Consider the following 25,615-nt stretch of genomic DNA (forward strand, 5'->3'; position numbering starts at 1 on the left):
AGTGCCTGTATTGCTCTGTCTGTCTGTCTGTCTGTCTGTCTGTCTGTCTGTCTGTCTGTCTGTCTGTCTGTCTGTCTGTCTGTCTGTCTGTCTGTCTGTCTGTCTGTCTGTCTGTCTGTCTGTCTGTCTGTGTCTGTCTGTATAACCAACAAACTATCAGAAAGCAAAACTCAGTCTGCTTACCTCAGGTGTAGCCTACGGGTTGTTATGGCCATGAACCAGAAGTGATGTCTGATCCTCTGTGTGTGAGCTGTGATGTCGTGGTAGAGTTCAGATCCGGGAATTTTGGCAACCCTAGTTCAGACCCATTAGTTGGAGTTGGTTAGGAGAGAGAGAGTCAGTAGCATAGGGGTACTGATAATCCATTAGCTCCAACTCAGTTGATGATGTTGTCTCTTGACATGGTGTGATGATGTTGAATCTCTCATAGTCCTGATGTGCTTGTAGTATCCATTGATTTGAGTACATAATAACCAGGGAACGTCTGAAGCAAATGGCATTTAAAGTGCATCAAAACTGTTAATACAGTCAAATTTCCCATCACAAATATAATGTTCAAAGGATCTTTTCATTGGATTACTCTCTCGGTCTTGGGTTAAGAGTTGCTATATGTTAATAATAATACTTGAATTTGGTTATTACAGTTTGTGTTACCATTGTAATCAATATTAAGATAATTTACAATGAGAACTTCTAAGAATAAAAACAAATACATTTTCCCCCTCAATGTTCTATATGAAACCTGCTATAAAGGTGTAGAGCACACCATTTTAAAACACATCTTGTCCCTTCTTTGGACATCTGCCTCCATTTTAAGACACAAGCCAAGTCAAGATCATTGTCACAATTCACAACAATTCATATTCCCATGAGCCTCTTATTCCTCCTCCTCTTCCTCCTTGTTACCATTGTCTGTGATGAGACTTCACAGGGACCCTGCCACTCGCGTCCTGCCCAGCGAGGAACCTTACTCTGGGGCTGAGATCTGAGGCCTGCTCCCTGAATCACCCCTTCCAGTAGTCTTTTATTGATCCAGACTGAGCCATATTGACTTGAGCTTGGTTAGATCTAGCCTGTAAGTTTCGCGGAGATGAGGTAGGTTCTCTCTGTCTCTCCTAGGCAGGCTTATCTTATGATAGTCCTCACTGTAACCCATGGCTTTGGGTGTCAAACAGGGGATAGCGATAAAAGGATAGCTCCTAGGAAAGTTGAATATTGTGCAGAAATGTCCTCTTTTGAAACACAGTTGTTATTCCAACACACCTGCAAGAGACTCATTAGATGTGTGTCCCTTTTCAGTGGTGCAAAAACGTATATCAATATCAAATCATTTCTGGGTAACAATGAAGTACCCTTCCTTAGAATTGACAAAAATAGCTATTTAGCAAATAACAATTTTTTAAGCAAGAATTGTGTTATTGGCAAAGAGGATAGAAACTCTCTTTGTTATTGGTCTATTAACCAATTTACCGCCCTGGTGATGTCACCAGGCAAGCCGAAACTCCCGCCCATGCAAACAGGCTGATTAGAAGTTCCTGTGTAGACGACTGTATTTCAACCAGAAAATATCAGGAAATAACACTGATAAAAAAATGTCACACTTTTACAGTGTTAGTTTCATCAACAGTTGTACAATATCATACAAAACACAGGAAAAACTGCATTTTGACTGCACTGGGCCTTTAAGCAGGACAAATGGCAGGCTATCTCCCTCTCTCATAATTCAGTTCAGGCTAGACTTGACTAGAGCCCATTTACTCTGTGAGCAGCATAGGTCATCCACAAATGGGGCCAGTTTCTCAAGTTCCTCTCAATGAGTATTGCTGTTCTTGACGTGGAGAAGGAGATAAAGTCAGAGCCTTACAACAGGCCCTTCAGCATGTAATGACAGGGTCATGGGTTCAATTGCCACTTGGGCCATCCATACAAAATGTATGTACTCACTGATGTAAGTCGCTTTGGATCTGCTAAATGGCCTATATTAATGTCCCAGTTCAGTCCACCCACCACAGGGGGCGCTACCTCCCAGACACAGATTCCCTCTACTACACAGAGCTCTCGTCCGGTTTGGGCAGCAGCTGCGTGTGCTTCCTCTTCTCCAGGATCCTGTTGAGTTCCTCAGTGAAGGAGTAGCAGAGAGGAGAGCTGCTGTCTGCATCACTCTGTCTTAACAACACGTAGCTGTTCCCGTGCATCCTCCGCAAGACGCTGGGTAACGTCGCTGATAGGCCGTTGGGGCTGGGGAAGTCTTGCAAGTCACACTCTGATTGGTTGAGGGGGGTGTGGGGGGTCTGAGGGGGCGGGGGAAGAGGAGGGGCAGGGGGAGGGGGGTCCTTGTTGGGGGATGACTGGCCCTCCCCAGGGACGATCTGGAGGAAGCCCCCTTCGTGTGCATCGCCGTCCTCCGGTTGTTTGGAGACGGCGTTACCATTACAGATCCCATTCCCGTTACAGTGGCTGGAGATGGTCTTGAGCTCTAGGTGGGCAGAGCTACTGTGGCGTTTCTTCTGCTGCTTCCTGTGTTTTTTCTTCCTGTCCGTGTGATTGGCAGAGGCGGCGGCGGCGGCGGCGGCAGCACGGAGAGAGTACTTCCCCCTGCGGCCGGCCTGAAGACAGAAGCCCATGTAGAAGAGGACCACGGTGAGAACCAGACACAGACCCCCCAGGATGGTGATCATGGACAGGTACATAGCCTCCATGCTCCTGGGGGAGAGCAGCTCCGAGGTGGGGGGGAGAGGGGCCGGGGGAGGGGGTAGCAGGGGCCTCTCTGAGGAGGGGGGTGCGGTGGATGGAGGAGGGGGGTGAAGGGTGGAAGAGTCAGAGTCCCAGGGGGTGTAGTAGGAGGAGTCTTCCTGGATGGGGTCCACGGTCGGGGGAGGGTGTTGGGGCATGTCTAAACGAACTGTCACAGAGTACGTAACCACGGCGACCCGGACGCCGTTCTCGAGGGCATGGCAGGTGTACTCGCCGCTCTGCTCAGGTCGGGACTCAATGACCAGGAGGCCATCGTTTCCCACTCTGAAGCCGGAGTCCAGGCCGTAGCCTTGCAGCTCTGACCCATCCAGAGTCCACACTGGGGTTGCCAGGTTTGAGCTGAGTTCACACTGGAGCAGCACGTCATCTCCCACCATCACAGACCGGTTCCGGTGCTGGACCAGCTCTGAATGAATGGCAACACACATAAAACCTGGGTATCCTCTCACAATAAGACTGATATACTGTTATGGATCTCAGAATAGACTCTAAAAGGCCCATGGCCATTGTACTATGTGTTTGGGAGTTAAATGCAACTTCTATACAACTTATCAGACTGCATATATTACTCTTAAATCACTGATGCATAAAGAATCCAATATGTTACATTCTCCCATATGAAAATAATTGCATTGTAATCAGAAAAGCTTGAGGATCTCAAATCCTGAATTGCATAGTATTTTCTAACTTCTTAGTATGTAAAGTGCATCAAAAATATGATTAGAGATGCTATGGAAATGAGGGTGCTGCAGAGAAGTATGCATAATCAACTTTCAAATATTAATACAACTCTTATCATTTCTGTTAATCCCTCAACTTTCCAGAGAAAATAAATCTGTACTACAATACAACTAAGTATGGTCATATAAGGCCTGTCTGTGTGTGTCTGCGTACCATCTGCTGTGTTGCTGTCACATCCTCTGTTCCCATACAGGACGTCCTGACTCAGGTTAGACCTAAGGTGAGAGGAGAGGAGGAGAGAGGAGAGGAGGAGAGACTGTTAGCCTGTTATCAAGTGCACACACACACACACAACTATTCATGTCACGTTCACCAGCACAGTCAACAACAAACATCAGCATTATGCAACAGTTGTGAATGCATTGCAGAGATTTCAACACAGACAGAGATATATAGAAGATAAGATAAGTCAAAATCAAACACACAGACAGACACAAGGGCACCAGCTAGAATGGTATTACTCCACCCCATCACCTGACAGTTACGTGATGATACACACACACACACACAAACACACACACACCTGTCAGTCTGTGCTGTGATGTCCACACAGTCCTGTCCATCCCAGCCACAGTAAGGGTCCCGGGAGAAGACACAGTCGTAACAGGAGGTGTACCTGCTACAGGTGGAGAGAGGCAGCTGGACTACGCCAGAGGGAGAACCTACATACACACTCATCTAGAGGGGAGAGAGAGAAGGAGAGAGGGAGGGAGGGAGGGAGGGAGGGAGGGAGGGAGGGAGGGAGGGAGGGAGGAGAGGGGAGGGAGGGAGATATGTTGAGGCCTGTGTTATTGAAAATAGGCTAGAGCAAAAGCCTGCATACCCAGTGGATCTGGGTTAGCTGTCCTTCAGTTAGAAGAACAATAAACAAAACAAACAAAAAACATAATACTACCAATGTGCATCTGTGTGTGTGTGTTCCTGCGTGCATGTGTATGTGCCTGCACGTCCATTTGTGAGTGTATACCTGTGCGTGTGAGATGACCAGGCTATCCACAGGCTGTGGTTGGTCAAACAGCTGTAGCTCCTCTATGATGTGTAGATGACCCTTGACCTCTACAGCTCTGTGCAGCCAGCCATCGTCTGAAACAGGAGACAGAGACAGGGTCACAACACACACACATACAATGGGATGTACTGAACATGTGGTTTGAAGTCTGTTCCATTCCTTTACTGGGATGATTGGTGATCGCAATAATTGACTGCCTAGTGCCACACAAACTAATCACATGTATGCAAACACACAGCATAACACATGCACGCATGCACACCCTGACATCCCTTACCCCCATAACCCCCCCCCCCACGAACCTGTGCCCATGAACAGTACATGGTAGTTCTGCCCGTCCAGCCCCTCCACCCTGTGAGCCGCCAGCTGGGTGTAGTCCGTGGTTCTCCTGAACAACAGGGGGCGCTGTTCTGTAGACATGACCTGCTGGGACATCAGAGGGTGTCTCCTCACAAAGTTCAACACGTCGTCTGGCAGGGAGGTGGAGAAGTTGATACCTCTGGATCTCAACTGGTCTGTTATACACTGTAGACGAGGGAAGAGGGGAGGAGAGGGATGAGAGGAAGGAGTTGACACTTCTAGATCTCAACTAGTCGGTTATACACTGGAGAGAGGGAAGGAGAGAGAGATGAAGAAAATAAATACAGAAGAGAGAGGGATAGAGGAGAGAAAGAGGTGGAGTTGATGCCTCTGGCTCTCAAATGGTCTGTTATACATGGGAAAAGGGATGGATGGATGGATGAATAAATTAACGGAGGGATGGATGGATGGTGAGAGATGAGTGGAGGATATAGCCCTCCCTTACAGTATAGCCTTGTGAATTGAAAGTTTATAGTATACAAGGCAAGACCTCTGAGTTTATAGTTCATAATAGGCCAATTTCAAAAGAGGTTGATGGCACCTTAATTGGGGAGGACAGCTCATAGTAATGGCTGGATTGGAATAAATGGAATGGTAATCTAACTCATCAAACACGTGGTTTCCATGGTTTCCATGTGTTTGATACCATTCCATTTACTCCATTCCAGCCATTATTATGAGCCGTCCTCTGCTCAGCAGCCTCCTGTGGCCTATAGGCCACTATGAGCTGAAAAATCAGTGTGTGCATCCGTGTAAGCTGCTTATTTCTCTCCACCTGACTAAGGAAACAACTTATCTGACTTTGTCCTCTGTAAGATGTCATTGCCAACTCTGCTAAGAGGCTTTGACACTGCCAATACAGTTAAAACCCAGAACCATTACTTCCTCTACCCCATTTCACAGCTAGACCCGGAGAGTGGAAATTAAGCTTTTCAGTGTTGAAACGACACTACTGTAGATCACGTCTCGTCTCGTTAATGATGTCATGGCTTTGGAGCCCATAATAAGTAATAATCATATCTGTCGCAGAGTCTCGGCCCAGCAATAATCACCATGGAAATGGCTTTCAATGCCATAAGCTCCTTCCGTTTGATCCTCATCCAAGAATCTGCCACTCAGTTCTATGTTCACTTTTTCCATATTTCCTCTCTCTCCTTCCCGGTTTCTCCTCCTCTCTCTCTGTTTATCACTCTGTTTTTATAAACCCCTCTCTCCCCAATCTCCCTCGCCCTTCTCTCTCTCCCCACCCTTTACCATCTCAATATCTCCCCCTCTCCCTCCCCTCAGTTCTTCATTTAAGTATTTAGACTCAGTATACTGGATGTTGGGATGCTGGGGAAAGAGGAGATAAAGAGATTAGGGGAAACTTTAGATCACCAACTCAGAAGACCTGACTGGGCCTGTTATATAGAAGTCTGCTTGGACAGCAAAATACGTAGTGTGTGTGTGTGTGTTTGTGTGTGTGACACTCACTGATCCAGGTCGTGGGTCAGGGACCTTGCCAGTGTACTCGCTCCACTTGGCTCCAGAGTCCTGGTTCTCTATGTATGGCCCGTCAAAGACCTGCTGGAGCTCAGACAGAGAAAACCGGCACACTGCCGATGCCTTCACGTTCTTCCTATAGTACACACACACACACACACACACAAACACAAACAGTTTTAAGGTTACCGTAACATACGAAGACGTTGAGTTGATATGATCAACAGTTACACTGCCCTAAACAGTTTTTGATATCCCACATAAAGAAATGGGGTTTGGGACTATTCCATGTGGGGTTTGCACTTTTTCCATCTATTCCATTGGTTCCATTAGGCTGGACAAGATAAATGAAGTCACTAAATTAAGAATACCAAAAATATTGGAGAGAAAACTAATACTATTTGGACCCAGGTCTGGTGAAGAGGTACAAGTGACTATTCCAATCCAGGAGAGCTCATAGCTAGGTTCCTAATACAAACAGTGCTGTCTCCAGGGACATGGTCTGTAAACACTACAGCACTCAGAGAGGACACGTCACACACTGATACAGTATAAACACCTCTCTCTCCCAATGGATCTGTTCATTGACCTGGGTCACACACACACACACACACGTGCACGCGCACACGTCCGCCAGAACACCAGCAGTAAACCTTAGATGTTACTACAGCGACAGCTAAAATAGATCAGAGACTGACGTAGCGGAGATGAAAAGAGAAATAGAGAGAGAAGGAGGGAGAGAGCAGTGGGCATGGTGACAAAGAGAAATGTTCAAAGCTAATCAAGAGAAGCTCTACGTCTCCTTTGACAAGTAAAAAAGGGAGTGAGACGAACAGAGAGAGAGTGAGAGGGAGAATGAGAAGAGTGTAGGCGTGAAGGATAAGAGAAGGTATGAGTGGGAGAGAAGAGAAAGAGGTAAACAAAAGAAGGAATGTGGCCTCTTAAGGGAATGGAAAAAAGAGAGAGGGAGAGAGAGAAAGAGAGGGAGAGTTGGTGACCAGAGCTGAGCTACTATATCACCTGATATTCAGACAGCCAGAGGGCATTGCCCTCCCTCTATCACACACACAGCCAACCCATCATTGACATTGCCAAGTGTAACCTGACCATAGAGGTCATAAGTACAGACAATTGATCTCTCTCTCTCTCGTCACACCTTCCCATCTGACACAGCTAACACATCCGGTCTCTTCTCTCTCTCCTTGCCTGTCTGTTTTTATCACTCTCTATTTTTCACACATTTTCTCTTAGACTCAGCAAACACCCAACTCCTGTCTCTTTGTATCGGCGTCTCTTCTCTCTTCTCCTTACAGCTCCCATCCCTTCTTGGGATCGATACAGTTCTACTACTACTCACCACTCGAGACCGAAGACGCCGTAGAAGAGTGTGTCGTGAGGTGTTTGTCCCGACAGCGTATACACACTCCTCAACATGTTGAAGTGGAAGTCATATTCCGGCAGGGAACACACCAGTCTGGCCTTAAGGAACGATGTCCACCTCTTCTGCAGGGTCAAAAGACCTCCTCTGTCTCCCTACGAGAGAGGGAGGAGGAGGGAGGGGGAGGAGAGTAGGAGGGTAGAAAAGAGGAGAGGAAGGAGGAGGGAGAAGAGGAGAGGAGGTTGAAGAGGAGGATGGAGGGAGAGGGAGGGAGGAAGAGGGAGATGAGGAGATGAGGGGGAGCGAGGAGAGGACAGGGGAGAAGATGAGGATGAAAGAGAATGGAAAAAGAGGGAGGAGGAGAAATAAGGTTAGTGCTCAACATATGGACAACCTAAACAAAGTCCAGAGAACATGCCTTTCTTGGGCACAAAGGAGGGTCAAGGGAGGTTATCGTATCTGCAAGGTTGTTTACTTTTTCAATCTACAGCTCTGTGGAGCTAAGACACGAGATGGAGAACATAGCCATGGGAGTGAGTGTGTGTTTGTGTCTGTATGTGTGCTTAGCAACAGCACTGCCCTATGATAGCCCATTGGCAACCCTGTTGAGAGGGGTGATACACACTAGACATCAAGTGCACTCTGCAGTCGAGTGTTATCTGCTGCTGAGAAGCACACACACATACACACACACACTGCTCAGAGGGTAAGCCAGAGGCAACGTAGACATCAAAACACACTCTCGCTTTATACTAAAGTCGAGGGCAAGCGGTTTTTCAGGAGCACTGAAAACACTGTCCATTCAGCAGAAATACTCAGATGTGGTGACCAGGTGGTCTAAGCTAATCAAATCAGATCCTTTGACACTTGTCCTCAACAAATCATATCTCACTTTGACATTTTGTTCATTGTCTAAAAGTCCTATCCCTAGTACAGTAAGTCAGTGCCCACTGTTCACAGCCCCTCACCCCCCATCCAGCCTCACCCTACCCCGCTTTTCCTTCACCTCTTTCTCCCTCCTCACCACTCTCTCCTGGCTGTAATATGGTGTCTACTCCCGGCTCTTCTCACCCTCCCTCCCAACCCACACCCTCTCCTCACCCCTTCACACCTCTCCTCACCTTACAGACTCGTCCAACCCGTGCCACTCTAATGTGGCTGTAGTATGGTGTCTGCTCCTGGCTCTTCTCAGTAAAGAAGTAGTAGATTTTATCGTCATCACCAGTGGTACTGCCCTCACTCTCCCTCACCAGGGCACTGCCCACAAAGTCAGCCTCTGGGGAACACAGAAACACACACAGAGTAGTGAAACATGCCAACTCTTCACTTAGAAATGCACTAAAACTTTTCATACAAATGAAACCTATCCTTTTGAATAAAAGGCAGAACAGAAGGTGCTGCTATAGTGAAGGCAATGTTATTTGAAGACCTGGTGACTTGAGCATGAAAATAAGCATTTGAATAGATCTTTGAGAAGGACCATAACGGCCAAAGAACCAGGAGGGAGGGAGGAGGCTCATAGGTATAGGTCCTTTGAGAGGATCTGCACCAACCCCAGGGTATTTACCATGTAACCAGCGTGTGTTCTTTGTAAGGATCTGCACCAACCCCAGGGTACTTCCCATGTAACCAGCGTGTGTTCTTTGTAAGGAACTGTTCTAGCCCCAGGGTACTCACCATGTAACCAGCGTGTGGGTGCCTCCTCTGTCCTCACCGTGGGGGAGGGGGAGTTACGTCGGATGTCTGGAGAGCCCCGGAACTCATACTGAGAAGCTGTGTACATCTGCTGGTCTGGACCAATACAGGAACAGCAATGGTTATTGGTAGGTTTACATTTAAGAACAAGTACGCCATCAGCATTGAGCATAAATAAAAATTGTGACTAATATTCCCCCCCAAAAAAGTATTTTCTAAAATGTGATCTCATGTTTGATGACAGAACACTTCTCAATAAAGGATGTACAGTAGTCATGTATACAGGGTCTAAGAAAGGTTGTCATTTTTCTCCCCAATTCCGTGATATCCAATTGCGATCCAATCACGATCTTGTCTCATCGCTGCAACTCCCCAACGGGCTCGGGAGAGGCGAAGGTCGAGTCATGCGTCCTCCGAAACATGACCCGCCAAACTGCGCTTCTTAACACCCGCCCGCTTAACCCGGAAGCCAGCTGCACCAATGTGCCGGAGGAAACACTGTTCAACTGACGACCGAAGTCCGCCTGCAGGTGCATTGCCCGCCACAAGGAGTCGCTAGAGCGCAATGAGCCAAGTAAAGTCCCCCCAGCAAAACCCTCCCCTAACCCGGACGACGCTGGGCCAATTGTGCGCCGCCCTATGGGACTCCCGGTCACGGCTGGGTGTGACACAGTCTGGGATCGAACCCAGGTCTGTAGGGACGCCTCAAGCACTGCGATGCAGTGCCTTAGACCGCTGCGCAATTTGGGAGGCCCAAGAATGGTTGTCTTACCTACGATGAGGCCAGTGTAGCCTGTAGCAGGTCCATATGGACACTTCTCTCTGCCCTCCTCAAACTCAGATGACACTTTAAACCTCTCCTCATCCTACACATGAGAACAGGAGGTTAGGGAGGCTAGTGACACAGTGGTATAGCATAACATATTCAATATTGTGTCAATTACTGTGGAAGGGGGAGAGAATCGACCCACACAATACCTTGAAGGAGTTATTCTACTTAGATAGAATACCAAATAACCCATTGAGAAATGATTATTAAATGTTTTATGCATGTTCATTCTATGACTTAGTATGTTTAGGTTCCTTACTATGTATGCACAGAGAGGTCTGAAGGCGTAAGTCCCACACATGTAGAGATGAGTCGAGTTAAATCTTTGGAGCAACCTGATGTGGTTATAACACTCTGTCTGTTGAGAGGGAGAATAAATCAAAGAGAGAGAGAATACATCAACAGAGAGAGAATACATCAGAGAGAGAGAGAGAGAGAGAGAGAGAGAGAGAGAGAGAGAGAGAATACATCAGAGAGAGAGAGAGAGAGAGAGAGAGACTGTTCATGACGGATGATATATGAGAGAGGGAGAGAAAGAAATCCCACATATATTGAGATGAGTAGATTTAAACCTCCCTAGGAGAGAGAGGGAGATAAAGAGAGGGCGAGGAAGAGAGCTGGAGAGAGAAAGACAGAGAGAGTAAACCTCTGGAGGACGTGATGATAGCACTCTGCAAAGGAAAGAAACATACCACAGAGAATAAGAGAGAGAAAGAGAGGGAGGGAGGGATGGAGAAGATGCACACTACCTGTTAGATTAAGAAATAAAGGAAGACACCTACCTTATTGTCTTTCCCTTTGCTCAGACACTGCTGCTTTTGCTCAGTCGAGGCTTCCCATTCAATCTGATAGGAGAAAGAGCGAGCGAGAGAGAGAGAGAGAGAGAGAGAGAGAGAGAGAGAGAGAGAGAGAGAGCAACAGAGAGAGCGACAGAGAGAGAAAGGGAGAGAGGGAGAGAGAGAGAGAGTTTAAAAAAAAGAAGTTACACAATAAAGGATCAGTTCAGGTGATAGATAAAGAAGAGAGTGTGTTGTTCATGACAGTTTGATCTGTTTAATCTGTAGAAATGATCACCACCAGTCAGTTTCTGCTTTACACACTTCTACTAATTGATCTTTGTGGAGCATCTATACTAAGTTAGTGGAACATTAACAAGGGTTCTTGGCTAACTAAGTTTACAACAGTTTTATGGTAGGGTGTCATGTGAAACAGGGTGTTGAGTTACTGTCCTAGTGTAGCTAGATTAAGTGACAGAACATCATTTTGTGCCCTTAACAATAACTAGACAGTAGGCTAATGTTCTTGGAGCGACAGTCACTGCGTCCCAATAATATCTAATTTTTCCTGAAGTGTACACTTGTTCACTACTTCCCAGTTCCCACAAACCTAAAAAGCATTGGATTGGTGTAGGCATGACCCACATTTTTTATATCAGCAATTTCTTTCAAATCATTGAAGGAAACTGAACAAGTGAACACTTTGGGAGGAAGAAGAGATATTTAGGACCTAGCCACTGACTCAAGGTGGGGATGTTTACCTTGCAATAGAGATGTTTAGTAGAAAATAGTGGGAGTGGTAAGATCCACAATTCTTTACTGTAAGTTCCCTGAAATCGCACACACAATCTCTCTCGCTCACTCACTCTCTCCCTCTCTCTCTCTCTTACAGTGCGAGCTGTGCTGTCTGAGATGTCTGTGGCGTTGAGAGAGAATGCGGCCCCCCGGGCCCCCACATAGAGAAGACCCCTGTCCTCCTCTAGTAGCAGAGTACTGTAGTTCACTACTGAGGTCTGGAAACGCCTGCAGCCCAACAGACCTGGGGGGAGATAGAGGAGGGGAGGGATGAGAGGAGGGTTAAGAGAGAGAGAGATAGATAGAGAGAGAGAAGGGGAGAGGAAAGAGAGAGAGAGAGAGAAGGGGAGAGGAGAGAGCGAGAGCGAGAGCGAGAGCGAGAGAGAGAGAAAGAAAATAGAGAAAGATGGAGAGAGAGAGAGAGAGAAGGGGAGAGGAAAGAGAGAGAGAGAGAAGGGGAGAGGAAAGAAAGAGAGAGAGAGAGAGAGAGAGAGAGAGAGAGAGAGAGAGAGAGAGAGAGAGGAGAGAGAGAGAGAGAGAGAGAGAGAGAGAAGGGGAGAGGAAAGAGAGAGAGAGAGAGAGAAGGGAGAGGAAAGAGAGAGAGAGAGAGAGAGAAGGGGAGAGGAAAGAGAGAGAGAGAGAGAAGGGGAGAGGAAAGAGAGAGAGAGAGAGAAGGGGAGAGGAAAGAGAGAGAGAGAGAGCGAGAGAGAGAGAGAGAGAGAATGGGAGAGGAAAGAGAGAGAGAGAGAGAGAAGGGGAGAGGAAAGAGAGAGAGAGAGAGAGAGGGGGAGAGGAAAGAGAGAGAGAGAGAGAAGGGGAGAGGAAAGAGAGAGAGAGAGAGCGAGAGAGAGAGAGAGAGAATGGGAGAGGAAAGAGAGGAAAGAGAGAGAGAGAGAGAGAGAGAGAGAGAGAGAGCGAGAGAGAGAGAGAGAGAGAGAGAGAGAGAGCGAGAGAGAGAGAGAGAGAGAGAGAGAGAGAGAGAAGGGGAGAGAGAAGGGGAGAGGAAAGAGGAAAGGTTAAGAAGGAAGAGGAGATAGAGGAAATAATCATTTATTAAAGTGCCCTCTTACATGTCCACCCCAGTGACACAGTTTGTGCTCTGCCGCTCACTGTGTGTGTGTGCCTGTGGGTGTGTGTGAAGCCGACTCAGCAGTATAGCATCTGCTCTAATTAGTTCTCCAGTTGAGAGGCTATGATATAGTAATGACCAAACAGAGGCGGGTACAAGTGTGTGTGTGTGTGTGTGTGTCTGTGTGCGAACATTATGAAGCTTAACCTGAGTCATGACACTACATCTACTTACAGCCTACCATAACATAGCGCTTGCCTCTATTGCTAACCTATTGTATATCTAAGCTACAGAAAGCCAGCTGCTATGTAGTTTAAACAAATTATGAGCATAACAATGACGCAACCATCGTAGGCACAGCATCAATAGACATATCCACATGCAAAAGGAGTGTCTTGGAAAGCCAAAAAGATCTCTACACACACGTTAAAAATATAACTTTGTGCTGTGTTTCTCCGAGCATGCACTTCGTAGGCCTATAGCCTATAGGATATTGATAATTTGATTGAGACCACTGTTACCTAACCACACTAGGCCTAAATTGTAGGCGCATTTGATCTTCCGTCATGGCACTCAGCGGAGAATCGTGCTGCTGAGCAGAGATTAGGGTTGGCATCAGGAAGACATAGAGATATAATAATAAGCAACTATTTCTAAAACACTTGGAAATATTGAACATTTTATCAATTACAAATTACAAGACCTTCCCCTGTACTGAAATAAAAAACAATAAACCCTCCCCTGGACTGAAATGTTAAAACCATGGCTCTCCAAAAAATCCGTTCTGTAAATAAAAAACGGTTTCTTAAGGCAGGTTTTGTGCCTATGTTTTAACTCTATATTAGCAGAGCAAAACAAGAACATTTCAAATGCTTGTTTTCTTTGAGTTCAGGGTTCAGGGCGCGGCAACTCGCCTGCACATGGTTTGGGTATGATTTTAAATGACTTTGCTGGAGACTGGAGCAGATTATGATAATTTTTTCCTATAACAAAATATGTTGGAATCATACCACTGCAATCCCCAAGTGAAGCCAAGATTAGCAGTGTGATTAGTGATAACACGTTCTCAGAAAACTGGGATGACTGGCAGTTGAGGGACAAACAACATTGATAATAAAACATTTGACTGTTTTCAAATGATAGAAGTAACAGTGACAAAAAACATCTGGTCTAACTGAGAGAACAGGATCTATGCCAAAGGATATTAGCACTCTCAGCTGATCAGATGTGGTAGGAGAGTCAAGTGAAAGTGTTGGTTCAGTAAAATAAAATTGGGGGGTGAGGGTCGAGGTGAGGAGCGGGATTATTTAAGATACTTTTTGAAAAGGTAGGGATTCAGGTGCTTTCGGAAGATGGGCAGGGACTCTGCTGTCCTAGCTTCAGGGGGAAGCTAGTTCCACCATTGGGGTGCCAGGACAGAGAAGAGCCTGGCCTGGCCTGGCCTGATAAAATCCCAAATTAGGGGCTAGTGGATTTTGCAACTGGATCCTGGACTTCCTGACGGGCCGGCCCCAGGTGGTGAGGGTAGGCAACAACACCTCTGCCACGCTGACCCTCAACACGGGGGCCCCTCAGGGGTGTGTGCTTAGTCCCCTCCTATACTCCTGTTCACCCACGATTGCGTGGGCACGCACAACGACTCCAACACCATCATCAAGTTTGCTGATGACATGACGGTGGTAGGCCTGATCACTAAGGACTTAACATGGTCCACAAACACTCGCACAGTCATGAAGAGAGGAAGGCCCAAAAAATTACCAAAGACTTCAGCCACCCAAGCCATAGACTGTTCACTCTGCTACTGTCCAGCAAACGGTACCGGAGGATCGGCTCTCGGACCAACAGGCTCCGAGACAGTTTCTAACCCCAAGCCATAAGATTGTTAAATAGTTAATAAAATGGTTACCCAGACTATCTGCATTGACCCTATCTTGCACTGAATCTATGCATACTCACAAGATTCTACCCACTCCTTCAAACACACACACACACTACACTGACACTCTCACACAAACCCATACATGCTACATGCACTACATAAACACACACACACACACTACACTGACACTCTCACACAAACCCATACATACTACATGCACTACATAAACACACACACACACACACACCATATGCTGCTGCTACTATGTTCTTTATTTTACTCTTATTATTATCTATCCTGATGCCTAGTCACTTTACCCCTGCCTTTATGTACATACACTACATGATCAAAAGTGCGCGTCGAACATCTCATTCCAAAATCATGGGCATTAATATGGAGTTTGTCCCCCCTTTGCTGCTATAACAGCCTCCACTCTTCTGCGAAGGCTTTCCACTAGTTTGTCTATGGAGATTGCATGGATGTGTGCTCGATTTTACACACCTGTCAGCAACGGGTGTGGCTGAAATAGTCGAATCCACTTATTTGAAGGGGTTAGTTGAGCGCCCTCCACTTCTTTCGACTAACATTTATTTACAGACACTATAGTAAAACTATAGCCTAATCATATTTAAGCACATTTCCTTGGCAAGATAACTGCCAATTGATTATAGGCAGCATACTCTATTCCATTGAGATTACACATACAGGCGCACTTGATCTCGCATGCTCAACTAGGCGAGGAGAGGTAGGCTACAGAACATGAAGCCAATGATGAGGGTGTGTGAATAATGCGGTACTTTTAATACAATTGGTTGGCCTAGGCTACAGCATACAAAACAGAAATTAGACCATTTCCAAATAATCTGCTGGACAAAAAAAGTTGTCTGTCAGACTACCCGCTCCCGACCGCAGCATGAAACATGCCGCCGCGCCGCAATTATCTTTGTCCGGACCCGCAGACTCTCTAGCCTACATTCGGTAATAGTAGGCCTAGTCACTGCAGCCTAATATGTTAATTTAACTCACGACTTAATTGTTAATTTAACTCACTAATTTAAAATGACCGTTCTGAATAGAGCACACATTCGAGGCTCAGCCCCAGGGGTCAATTATTTTAGGAGGTCCAGGAAAATGTTTGCCTTTTCTAAACGCATTACATGCAATTATGACGTCATTTTAAAGACTGGTGACATTTAGAATATTTTTAAATACCACAAAAAATAACGAAATGACACTGACAAACTTAAATAATTAAAAACAACTTTGTCTTGAGTGTACCAATAGCCTAGGCCTACGGAAAGAAGGGAGACAAACAGCCTGGTGGAGGAAATGATAGTCCTAAAAAAAAACGTTCCAGGGGCACAGACTCAATGATAAAGACTGTAAAGGCTGGGCTTTGTCTCGGAAACCCGACCCACAGGTAACAGCAGTGACTAAGGTGTGGAAATCATGACAGACTGTCTTGGTAAATTCAAAACGGAAGGAAGGAAAAAAAAGTGTTCTGGGGAGGGTCCTCTTCAGACAGACTACTCTCCCAACAAATGGCCTGTAGGCAGACATGCCAGAACGTCATGAATCGAAACGAAAGTGGCTTTCAGATATATATTTTTAGGACACCCATGGGAGTAAATGTCAGTCTGGGTCATCTGTTCTGTTGTATTGTCATCACATGTTAAGGTTAAACACCGAGTTCTTCAAGAGCCTATGCAAAAAAAAAAAAAAAAAAAGTTGGAATAGTTACCCCTTTATTACTATATGTAATCAGCAATGTTAGTATTATTAATACCATTATAGAATATGTAATATGCATAAATATTCAAGAAACATTTCAATTTGCAGCCAACAATAACTATCTGAAAGCCACGCCTCCAATAAGCAACACCTCCAATCTTCTGATAGGCTGCCACCTCTAGAATATATTACTAAAAAGGTTCAAATAATACCTTTACACAGGGATTCCTCAAATACCCTTTTCAGAGGGGTTCCTCAAGGAACCTTTTTGAACTGGAAAGGTTCCCCCAGTGTGGCAATTCTTTTAGGATCAGTTTAGCTTTTTGTTCACAACAAATAACATCACATGGACAGAGGGAATCTGATCCTAGATCAACATGATTCCTGGAAAGAGAAGACTTGTGGACAAGAAATGTCTGACTTCTCCACCTCATGAAGGTACTAGTAGCTGGTATATTCTGTAAGTTGTATTAAGAAGATTCTTATCTGCAGCCATGGTTGAGCAGTCACACACGTCGCAGATAATTATCAACAATAAATGTACACTCTAAGAAAAAGGGTTCCAAAGGGTTCTTCGGCTGTCCCCATAGGAGAACCCTCATTTGTTCCAGGTATAATCCTTTTGGCTTTCATGTAGAACCCTATGTGGAAAGGGTTCTACCTGGAACCAAAAAGGGTACTCCTTTAAAAAAAAAAAAGTGTACTGTGTAGCTCCTTATCTAGCTCCTTATTAATAACAAGTGACTCTCTATTGGCCGATTTCCCTGGACTAAGAAGCACTTCCAAGAGACAATCTCTACTGTTAGTTAGTTTAGAAATAGGCTAAGTCTGTGTCCGGAAAACCACCCTTATATGCAGTGGAGGCTGCTGAGGTGAGGACGGCTCATACTAATGGCTGGAACGGTGCAAATGGAATGGCATCAAACACATGGAAACCATGTGTTTGATACCATTCCACCTATTCCGCTCCAGCCATTACCACTAGCCCGTCCTCCCAAATTAAGGTTTCACCAACCTCCTGTGCTTACAGTGCATTCGGAAAGTATTCAGACCCATTCCCTTTTTCCACATTTTGTTACGTTACAGCCTTATTCTAAAATGGATTAAATAAATAAAAATCATCATCAATCTACACACAATACCTTATAATGACAAAGCAAAAACTGGTTTTAAGAAATTTCAGCAAATAAAATAAATATATATACACACCTTATTTATATAAGTATTCAGACACTTTGCTATGAGACTCGAAATTAAGCTCAGGTGCATCCTGTTTCCATTGATCATCCTTGAGATGTTTCTACAACCAAGACTCTTCCTAGAGCTGGTCGCCTGGCCAAACTGAGCTGTCGGGGGAGAAGGGCCTTGGTCAGGGAGGTGACCAAGAACCCGATGGTCACTCTGACAGAGCTCCAGAGTTCCTCTGTGGAGATGGGAGAACCTTCTAGAAGGACAACCATCTCTGCAGCACTCCACCAATCAGGCCTTTATGGTAGAGTTGCCAGACGGATGCCACTCCTCAGTAAAAGGCTCATGAAAGCCTGGTTGGAGTTTGCCAAAAGGCACCTAAAGGACTCTCAGACCATGAGAAACAAGATTCTCCGGTCTGATAAATCCAAGATTGAACTCTTTGGCCTGAATGCCAAGCATCACGTCTGGAGGAAACCTGGCACCATCCCTACGGTGAAACATAGTGGTGACAGCATCATGCTGTGGGGATGTTTTCAGCGGCAGGGACTGGGAGACTAGTCAGGATCGAGGGAAAGATGAACGGAGCAAAGTACAGGGAGATCCTTGATGAAAACCTGCTCCAGAGCGCTCAGTACCTCAGGCAAAACTGCTCCAGCTCCTTCAAGTTGGATGGGTTCCGCTGGTGTACAGCAATCTTTAAGTCATACCACAGATTCTCAATTGGATTGAGGTCTGGGCTTTGACTAGGCCATTCCAAGACATTTAAATGTTTCCCCTTAAACCACTCGAGTGTTGCTTTAGCAGTATGCTCAGGGTCATTGTCCTGCTGGAAGGTGAACCTCCGTCCCAGTCTCAAATCTCTGGAATACTGAAACAGGTTTCCCTCAAGACTTTCCCTGTATTTAGCGCCATCCATCATTCCTTCAATTCTGACCAGTTTCCCAGTCCCTGCCTATGAAAAACATCCCCACAGCATGATGCTGCCACCACCATGCTTCACTGTGGGGATGGTGTTCTCGGGGTGATGAGAGGTGTTGGGTTTGTGCCAGACATAGCGTTTTCCTTGATGGCCAAAAAGCTAAATTTTAGTCTCATCTGACCAGACTAACTTCTTCCATTTGTTTGGGGAGTCTCCCACATGCCTTTTGGCGAACACCAAATGTGTTTGCTTATTTTGTTCTTTAAGCAATGTATTTTTTCTGGCCACTCATCCGTAAAGCCCAGCTCTGTGGAGTGTACGGCTTAAAGTGGTCCTATGGACAGATACTCCAATCTCCGCTGTGTTCAGGGTTATCTTTGGTCTCTTTGTTGCCTCTCTGATTAATGCCCTCCTTGCCTGGTCCGTGAGTTTAGGTGGGCGGCCCTCTCTTGGCAGGTTTGTTGTGGTGCAGGTTTGTTGTGGTGCCATTCTCTTTCAATTTTTTAACAATGGATTTAATGGTGCTCCGTGGGATGTTCAAAGTTTCAGATATTATTTTATAATCCAACCCTGATCTGTACTTCTCCACAACTTTGTCCCTGACCTGTTTGGAGAGCTCCTTGGTCTTCATGGTGCCGCTTGCTTGGTGGTGCCTCTTGCTTAGTGGTGTTGCAGACTCTGCAGCCTTCCAGAACAGGTGTATATATACTGAGATCATGTGACAGATCATGTGACACTTAGATTGCACACAGGTGGACTTTATTATCTTATTTAGGGGATCATAGCAAAGGGGATGAATACATATGCACACACCACTTTTCCGTTATATATTTCTTAGAATTCTTTGAAACAAGTAATTTTTTTAATTTCACTTCACCAATTTGGACTATTTTGTGTATGTCCATTACATGAAATTCAAATAAAAATCCATTTAAATTACAGGTTGTAATGCAACAAAATAGGAAAAACGCCAAGGGGGACTGAATACTTTTGCAAGGCACTGTAGGTCTTGTGATGCTCATGTGAATTTACTTTACTTTTCGGCTTCAGACCAGCCTAACTGGCAAGTTACTCTGCTTAATTTCTTATACTAGGTTTGTAATCCCATCTTTCTTCAGATTTGTACTTCCCAGTGACTAGCATTGAGATTAATCAGACACAAAGGACAGCTTCCATAATACATTCCTTCTGGATGATTGTATTACCAGAATATAGTATTCTTTCCCCTGGAATCGTGTGAGATCTTCTGTAAGCAGAACTGTGAAAGACAAAGCCATTCACACACACGCACTACACACACAATTAGCCTGTCATTGAGAGCGGGGACAATGTGTGTTGCAAAGACAATGCCTGAGTTCAGGGGAGGACTTAGTGATTTGGAGGCCCCAGGCAGAGACCAGTCATTGTAATCCTAGCATTTTCCCTCACTAAGGCAGGTGAGAGTATGAAGGAAAAGAAAACACACACATACATGCACAAATGCGCACACACACACACACACACACACACACACACACACACACACACACACACACAATAGAACAAATGCATGAACGCACAGATGAACACATGAACACACACACACCTAAGAGGAACAACAAGATTACCTTGAGGGAACAATCCCAGTGTGTCATAGATTGAGAGAGAGGATCCAAAGGTCACTGGGGATCAGGGGTTACTAAGGGTCAGAATTAATCTGTCCCTTAGGCTGTGGATTTATCCCATTCAGGATTTACTTCAGTTAGGATTCAGGTGCTATTCATGAACCTTTGTTTGACCAGGTACGGCTAAGCTTGACTGGGAATACAAACACTGGTTTCTCACACACTGTCTGCTATTCAATTCATTATTGAGCAATATTGCTTGTTACCTTTAATTACAGTGTGTGTGCTTATGAGAGAGAGAGAGACCCTGAGGACTTTATGTAAACATTTTGAAGGGCCACACTGGGCACAGACGTTAGTTCAATGTTTAGTTTTTATTTACATTTGGTTGAGTTGAATTCAACATAAAATCAACCAAAAATGTCACCCTGCCATTGGATTTCAATTAAAAGTTGGGTGAAAAAAATACGAAATTCCCTTTCGTTTATGACTTTCTGCAAATCCAATTAGTTTTCCCCATTGACTCAACATCATCACATATCATTTTCTTCGTAGAAATTATGTGGAGACAACGTTGATTCAAGCAGTTTTAACCCAGTGGGGCCTCAGTTGATCAGGTCAGAAGTTCAGAACAGTGTTCAGATATACACACGCATCAGGTGTATTTAAAGTTGATGTAGGCCTACATTAAGTATAGTACTGTGTGTGTCAGCCTGTCTTCTCTTCCATAGTCTCTTTACCATCTGTGTAAAAGGCTAACACACATTTTTTACTTTCCCATAGACTGGTACAGTATAGTCCTCTGATTGGAAGAGTATAACTTTAATGACCTCTACTCAGTCGCCCCTCTTCAATTTACATTTCAGATATTTGTCCCCTCTTCTCCCTCCCCCTTTCTCACTCCCCTTTGCTCTTTCACACTAGTTTCTGTATACAATAAAATGTCACCACCTCCCAAAGTCTGCCATGAGTTTATGAAGTTGCCGCTAGACACTGAGCTAAGGTCAGTTTTGTGTTCCCCTCCCTGATGGTTAAGGTTAAGAGTGTATTTTACTACCCCATGGTGGGTTTGGAGTGTTGCGTTGGTAACACTTAGATTAAAGAGATTAGTAAAAGTTTGCAGATGATAGCCACAGTGATGGAAGGATAAAAAACAAACTTAAGAAAGAGAAGGAATGAATACAGACTTGAAGTTAGAAAGAGAGAGGGAGCCGAGTAGAAGAGAGGGGGAGGAGGGAGCAAGTAATGGAGGAAAAAGGAGAGGGATGAGGAGGGAGATGAGTGTTCAGGTGGACAAGTAAGAAGGCGGAGAGGTAGTGCTGATTTAGAATGAGTGAGATGAGAGAGGGGAAGGAGGGAAGGAGAGGAGGACCATTGTCCAAATAGCCTCTTACAGATGTGATCGCATAAAGGAGTCCGCATGCTTCCCAGTCGAAACAGTTCGGTAGAGTTTGTGCATATATTATGATGACATTCTGTGACGTTATTGTTCGTTTTGGATTTCGGTGAGGGGTTTATCGGCTGTTCGGGCACACACATTTTTTTCTGGAGGCAAGCCGAAGTCTACACCCCTTCGTCGGTGATTGGTCATCAGTAGGGATTTTTCAATTAAGTCTTCATTCAACGAGAGATTAATTCATTAAAAAAATACTGCACCAAACATCTTAGTTAGATGTAAAATTGTGTGACTAAGATCTCTTCGGCAAAAACGTCAAAATTAATGACAGATTTCTTCAGTTATCTTAGATTATTTCTGACTATTTTGAGGAAGCGTATACTGGCTACGGTGTCTCAAAACGGACAAACAGTACTATTGCCGCTTTTTTCTCGTTTTTCAAGAAAAGGTATTTTAAGGGAGTATACGAGCACACTCGTTCAGTTCGGCTAGGCTGAAGCATGCTGACGCCTTAAAGGTGCTCCAAACACAGGCAGATATTATTCACTCTGGCATAATCCAAAGGAATTCACACACACACACACACACACACACACACACACACACACACACACACACACACACACACACACACACACACACACACACACACACACACACACACACACACACACACACACACACACACACACACACACACACACACACACACACACACAGGATTAGTTTATATCAGTTTGATATGAGGTAAACTTGTGATGACAACATCTCTACAAAGACACTACCCTACATAGAGTAATACAGTATGTATATCTAGGCAATCAGGATAGATCATAAACAGAGTAGCAGCAGGGTATGTGAAGAGTGTGAAAGTGTGTCTATGTGTGAGTGTGTATGGTGTCAATATGCATGTGTGTGTGTGTGTGTGTGTGTGTTGGAGTGTTGGAGTGTCAATGTAGTATGTGTGAGTGTGTGGGTAGAGTCTAGTGAGTGTGCATAAAGCCAGTGCAAGAGTCAGTGAAAAATAATCAAATAATACAAGGGGGTCACTGTAAATAGTCCGGGCAGCCATTTGATTAGCTGTTCAGGAGTCTTATGGCTTGGGGGTAGAAGCTGTTAAGAAGCCTTTTGGTCCAAGACCTGGCGCTCTGGTACCGCTTTCCGTGCGGTAGCAGAGAGAACAGTCTATGACTTGAATGGCTGGAGTCTTTGACATTTTTTAGGGCATTCCTCTGACAACGCCTAGTATATACAGTGGGGAGAACAAGTATTTGATACACTGCCGATTTTGCAGGTTTTCCTACTATAGATTAAAATCCTGCAGCGCACGCAAGGTCCCCCTGCTCAAGCCAGCGCATGTCCAGGCCCGTCTGAAGTTTTCCAATGACCATCTGGATGATCCAGAGGAGGAATGGGAGAAGGTCATGTGGTCTGATGAGACAAAAATAGAGCTTTTTGGTCTAAACTCCACTCGGCGTGTTTGGAGGAAGAAGAAGGATGAGTACAACCCCAAGAACACCATCCCAACCGTGAAGCATGGAGGTGGAAACATCATTCCTTGGGGATGCTTTTCTGCAAAGGGGACAGGACGACTGCACTGTATTGAGGGGAGGATGGATGGGGCCATGTATCGTGAGATCTTGGCCAACAACCTCCTTCCCTCAGTAAGAGCATTGAAGATGGGTCGTGGCTGGGTCTTCCAGCATGACAACGACCCGAAACACACAGCCAGGGCAACTAAGGAGTGGCTCCGTAAGAAGCATCTCAAGGTCCTGGAGTGGCCTAGCCAATGGAAAATCTTTGGAGGGAGCTGAAAGTCCGTATCGCCCAGCGACAGCCCCGAAACCTGAAGGATCTGGAGATGGTCTGTATGGAGGAGTAGGCCAAAATCCCTGCTGCAGTGTGTGTAAACCTGGTCAAGACCTACAGGAAACGTATGATCTCTGTAATTGCAAACAAAGGTTTCTGTACCAAATATTAAGTTCTGCTTTTCTGATGTATTAAATACTTATGTCATGCAATAAAAAGCAAATTAATTACTTAAAAATCATACAATGTGATTTTCTGGATTTTTGTTTTAGATTCCGTCTCTCACAGTTGAAGTGTACCTATGATAAAAATTACAGACCTCTACATGCTTTGTAAGTAGGAAAACCTGCAAAATCGGCAATGTATCAAATATTTGTTCTCCCCACTGTAGGTCCAGGATGGCAGGAAGCTTGGCCCCAGTGATGTACTGAGCCGTACGCACTACCCTCTGTAGTGCCTTGCGGTCGAAGGCTGAGCAGTTGCCATACCAGGTGGTGATGCAACCAGTCAGGATGCTCTCGATGGTGCAGCTGTATAACTTTTTGAGGATCTGAGGACCCATGCCAAATCTTTTCAGTCTCCTGAGGGGGAATAGGCGCTGTCATGCCCTCTTCATGACTGTCTTGGTGTGTTTTTGACCATGATAGTTTGTTGGTGATGTGGACACCATGGAAGTTGAAGCTCTCAACTTGCTCCACTACAGCCCCATCGATGAGAATGGGGGCGTGCTCAGCACTCCTTTTCCTGTTGTCCACGATCATCTCCTTTGTCTTGATCACATTGAGGGAGAGGTTTTTATCCTGGCACAACACTGCCAGGTCTCTGACTTCCTCTCTATAGGCTGTCTCATCGTTGTCGGCGATCAGGACTACCACTGTTGTGTCGTCGGCAAACTTAATGATGGTGTTGGAGTCGTGCTTGGCCATGCAGTAATGGGTGAACAGGGAGTACAGGAGGGGACTGAGCACGCACTCCTGAGGGGCCCCTGTTTTGAGAATCAGAGTGGCAGATGTGTTGTTACCTACCCTTACCACCTGGGGGCGGCCCGTCAGGAAGTCCAGGATCCAGTTGCAGAAGGAGGTGTTTAATCCCAGGGTCCTTAGTTTAGGGATGAGCTTTGAGGGCACTATGGTGTTGAACGCTGAGCTGTAGTCAATGAATAGCATTCTCACGTAGGTGTTCCTTTCGTCCAGGTGGGTAAGGGCAGTGAGGAGTACAATAGAGATTGCGTCATCTGTGGATCTGTTTGCACGGTATGCAAATTGAAGGTTTCTGGGATAATGGTGTTGATGTGAGCCATGGACCAGCCTTTTAAAGCACTTTATGGCTACTGACGTGAGTGCTACGAGGCGGTAGTCATTTAGGCAGGTTACCTTCACTTTCTTGGGCACAGAGACTATGGTGGTCTGCTTGAAACATGTAGGTATTACAGACTCGGTCAGGGAGAGGTCGAAATTGTCAGTGAAGACACTTGCCAGTTGGTCAGCTCATGCTCGGAGTACACGTTCTGGTAATCCGTCTGGCCCTGCGGCCTTGTGAATGTTGACCTGTTTAAAGTGACCTGTGGTCCTCTGTAGCTCAGCTGGTAGAGCACGGCGCTTGTAACGCCAAGGTAGTGGGTTCGATCCCCGGGACCACCCATACACAAAAAATATATATATATGCACGCATGACTGTAAGTCGCTTTGGATAAAAGCGTGTGCTAAATGGCATTTTATTATTATTATTATTATTAAAGGTCTTACTCACATCGTCTACAGAGAGCGTGATCACACAGTCGTCCGGAACAGCTGGTGCTCTCATGCATGCTTCGGTGTTGCTTGCCTCGAAGCGTGCATAGAAGTAATTTAGCTCGTCTGGTAGGCTAGTGTCACTGGGCAGCTCGCGGCTGTGCTTCCATTTGTAGTCCTTAATAGTTTGCAAGCCCTGCCACATCCGACGAGTGTCGGAGCCGGTGCAGTAGGATTCAATCTTAGTCCTGTATTGACGCTTTGCCTGTTTGATGGTTCGTTAGAGGGCATAGCAGGATTTCTTATAAGCGTCCGGGTTAGAGTGCTGCTCCTTGAAAGTGGCAGCTCTACCCTTTAGCTCAGTGCGGATGTTGCCTGTAATCCATGGCTTATGGTTGGGGTATGTACGTACGGTCACTGTGGGGACGATGTTATCAATGCACTTACTGATGAAGCCAGTTACTGATG

General features: G+C 45.5%; 1 protein-coding gene across 1 annotated transcript in view; it reads right to left on the bottom strand.

Annotated features, from left to right (window-relative positions):
• Window positions 1–485: 485 nt before the first annotated feature.
• The window catches only part of LOC121574803 (semaphorin-4G), a 41,926-nt gene continuing 16,796 nt past the window's right edge, over window positions 486–25,615 (bottom strand). The window contains exons 3-15 of the mRNA XM_041887391.2: window positions 11,915–12,063; window positions 11,031–11,093; window positions 10,508–10,606; window positions 10,192–10,285; window positions 9,402–9,515; window positions 8,846–9,000; window positions 7,704–7,879; window positions 6,338–6,482; window positions 4,807–5,029; window positions 4,463–4,578; window positions 4,019–4,173; window positions 3,649–3,710; window positions 486–3,160 (exon numbers count right to left, since the gene is read on the bottom strand). Of these exons, the coding sequence (XP_041743325.2) occupies window positions 2,046–3,160; window positions 3,649–3,710; window positions 4,019–4,173; window positions 4,463–4,578; window positions 4,807–5,029; window positions 6,338–6,482; window positions 7,704–7,879; window positions 8,846–9,000; window positions 9,402–9,515; window positions 10,192–10,285; window positions 10,508–10,606; window positions 11,031–11,093; window positions 11,915–12,063 (2,666 nt within the window). The 3' untranslated portion in view covers window positions 486–2,045. The remainder of the gene's footprint in view (window positions 3,161–3,648; window positions 3,711–4,018; window positions 4,174–4,462; window positions 4,579–4,806; window positions 5,030–6,337; window positions 6,483–7,703; window positions 7,880–8,845; window positions 9,001–9,401; window positions 9,516–10,191; window positions 10,286–10,507; window positions 10,607–11,030; window positions 11,094–11,914; window positions 12,064–25,615) is intronic.

The sequence above is a fragment of the Coregonus clupeaformis genome, chromosome 1, assembly GCF_020615455.1.
Source record: "Coregonus clupeaformis isolate EN_2021a chromosome 1, ASM2061545v1, whole genome shotgun sequence".
NCBI classification, from domain to species: Eukaryota; Metazoa; Chordata; class Actinopteri; order Salmoniformes; family Salmonidae; genus Coregonus; species Coregonus clupeaformis.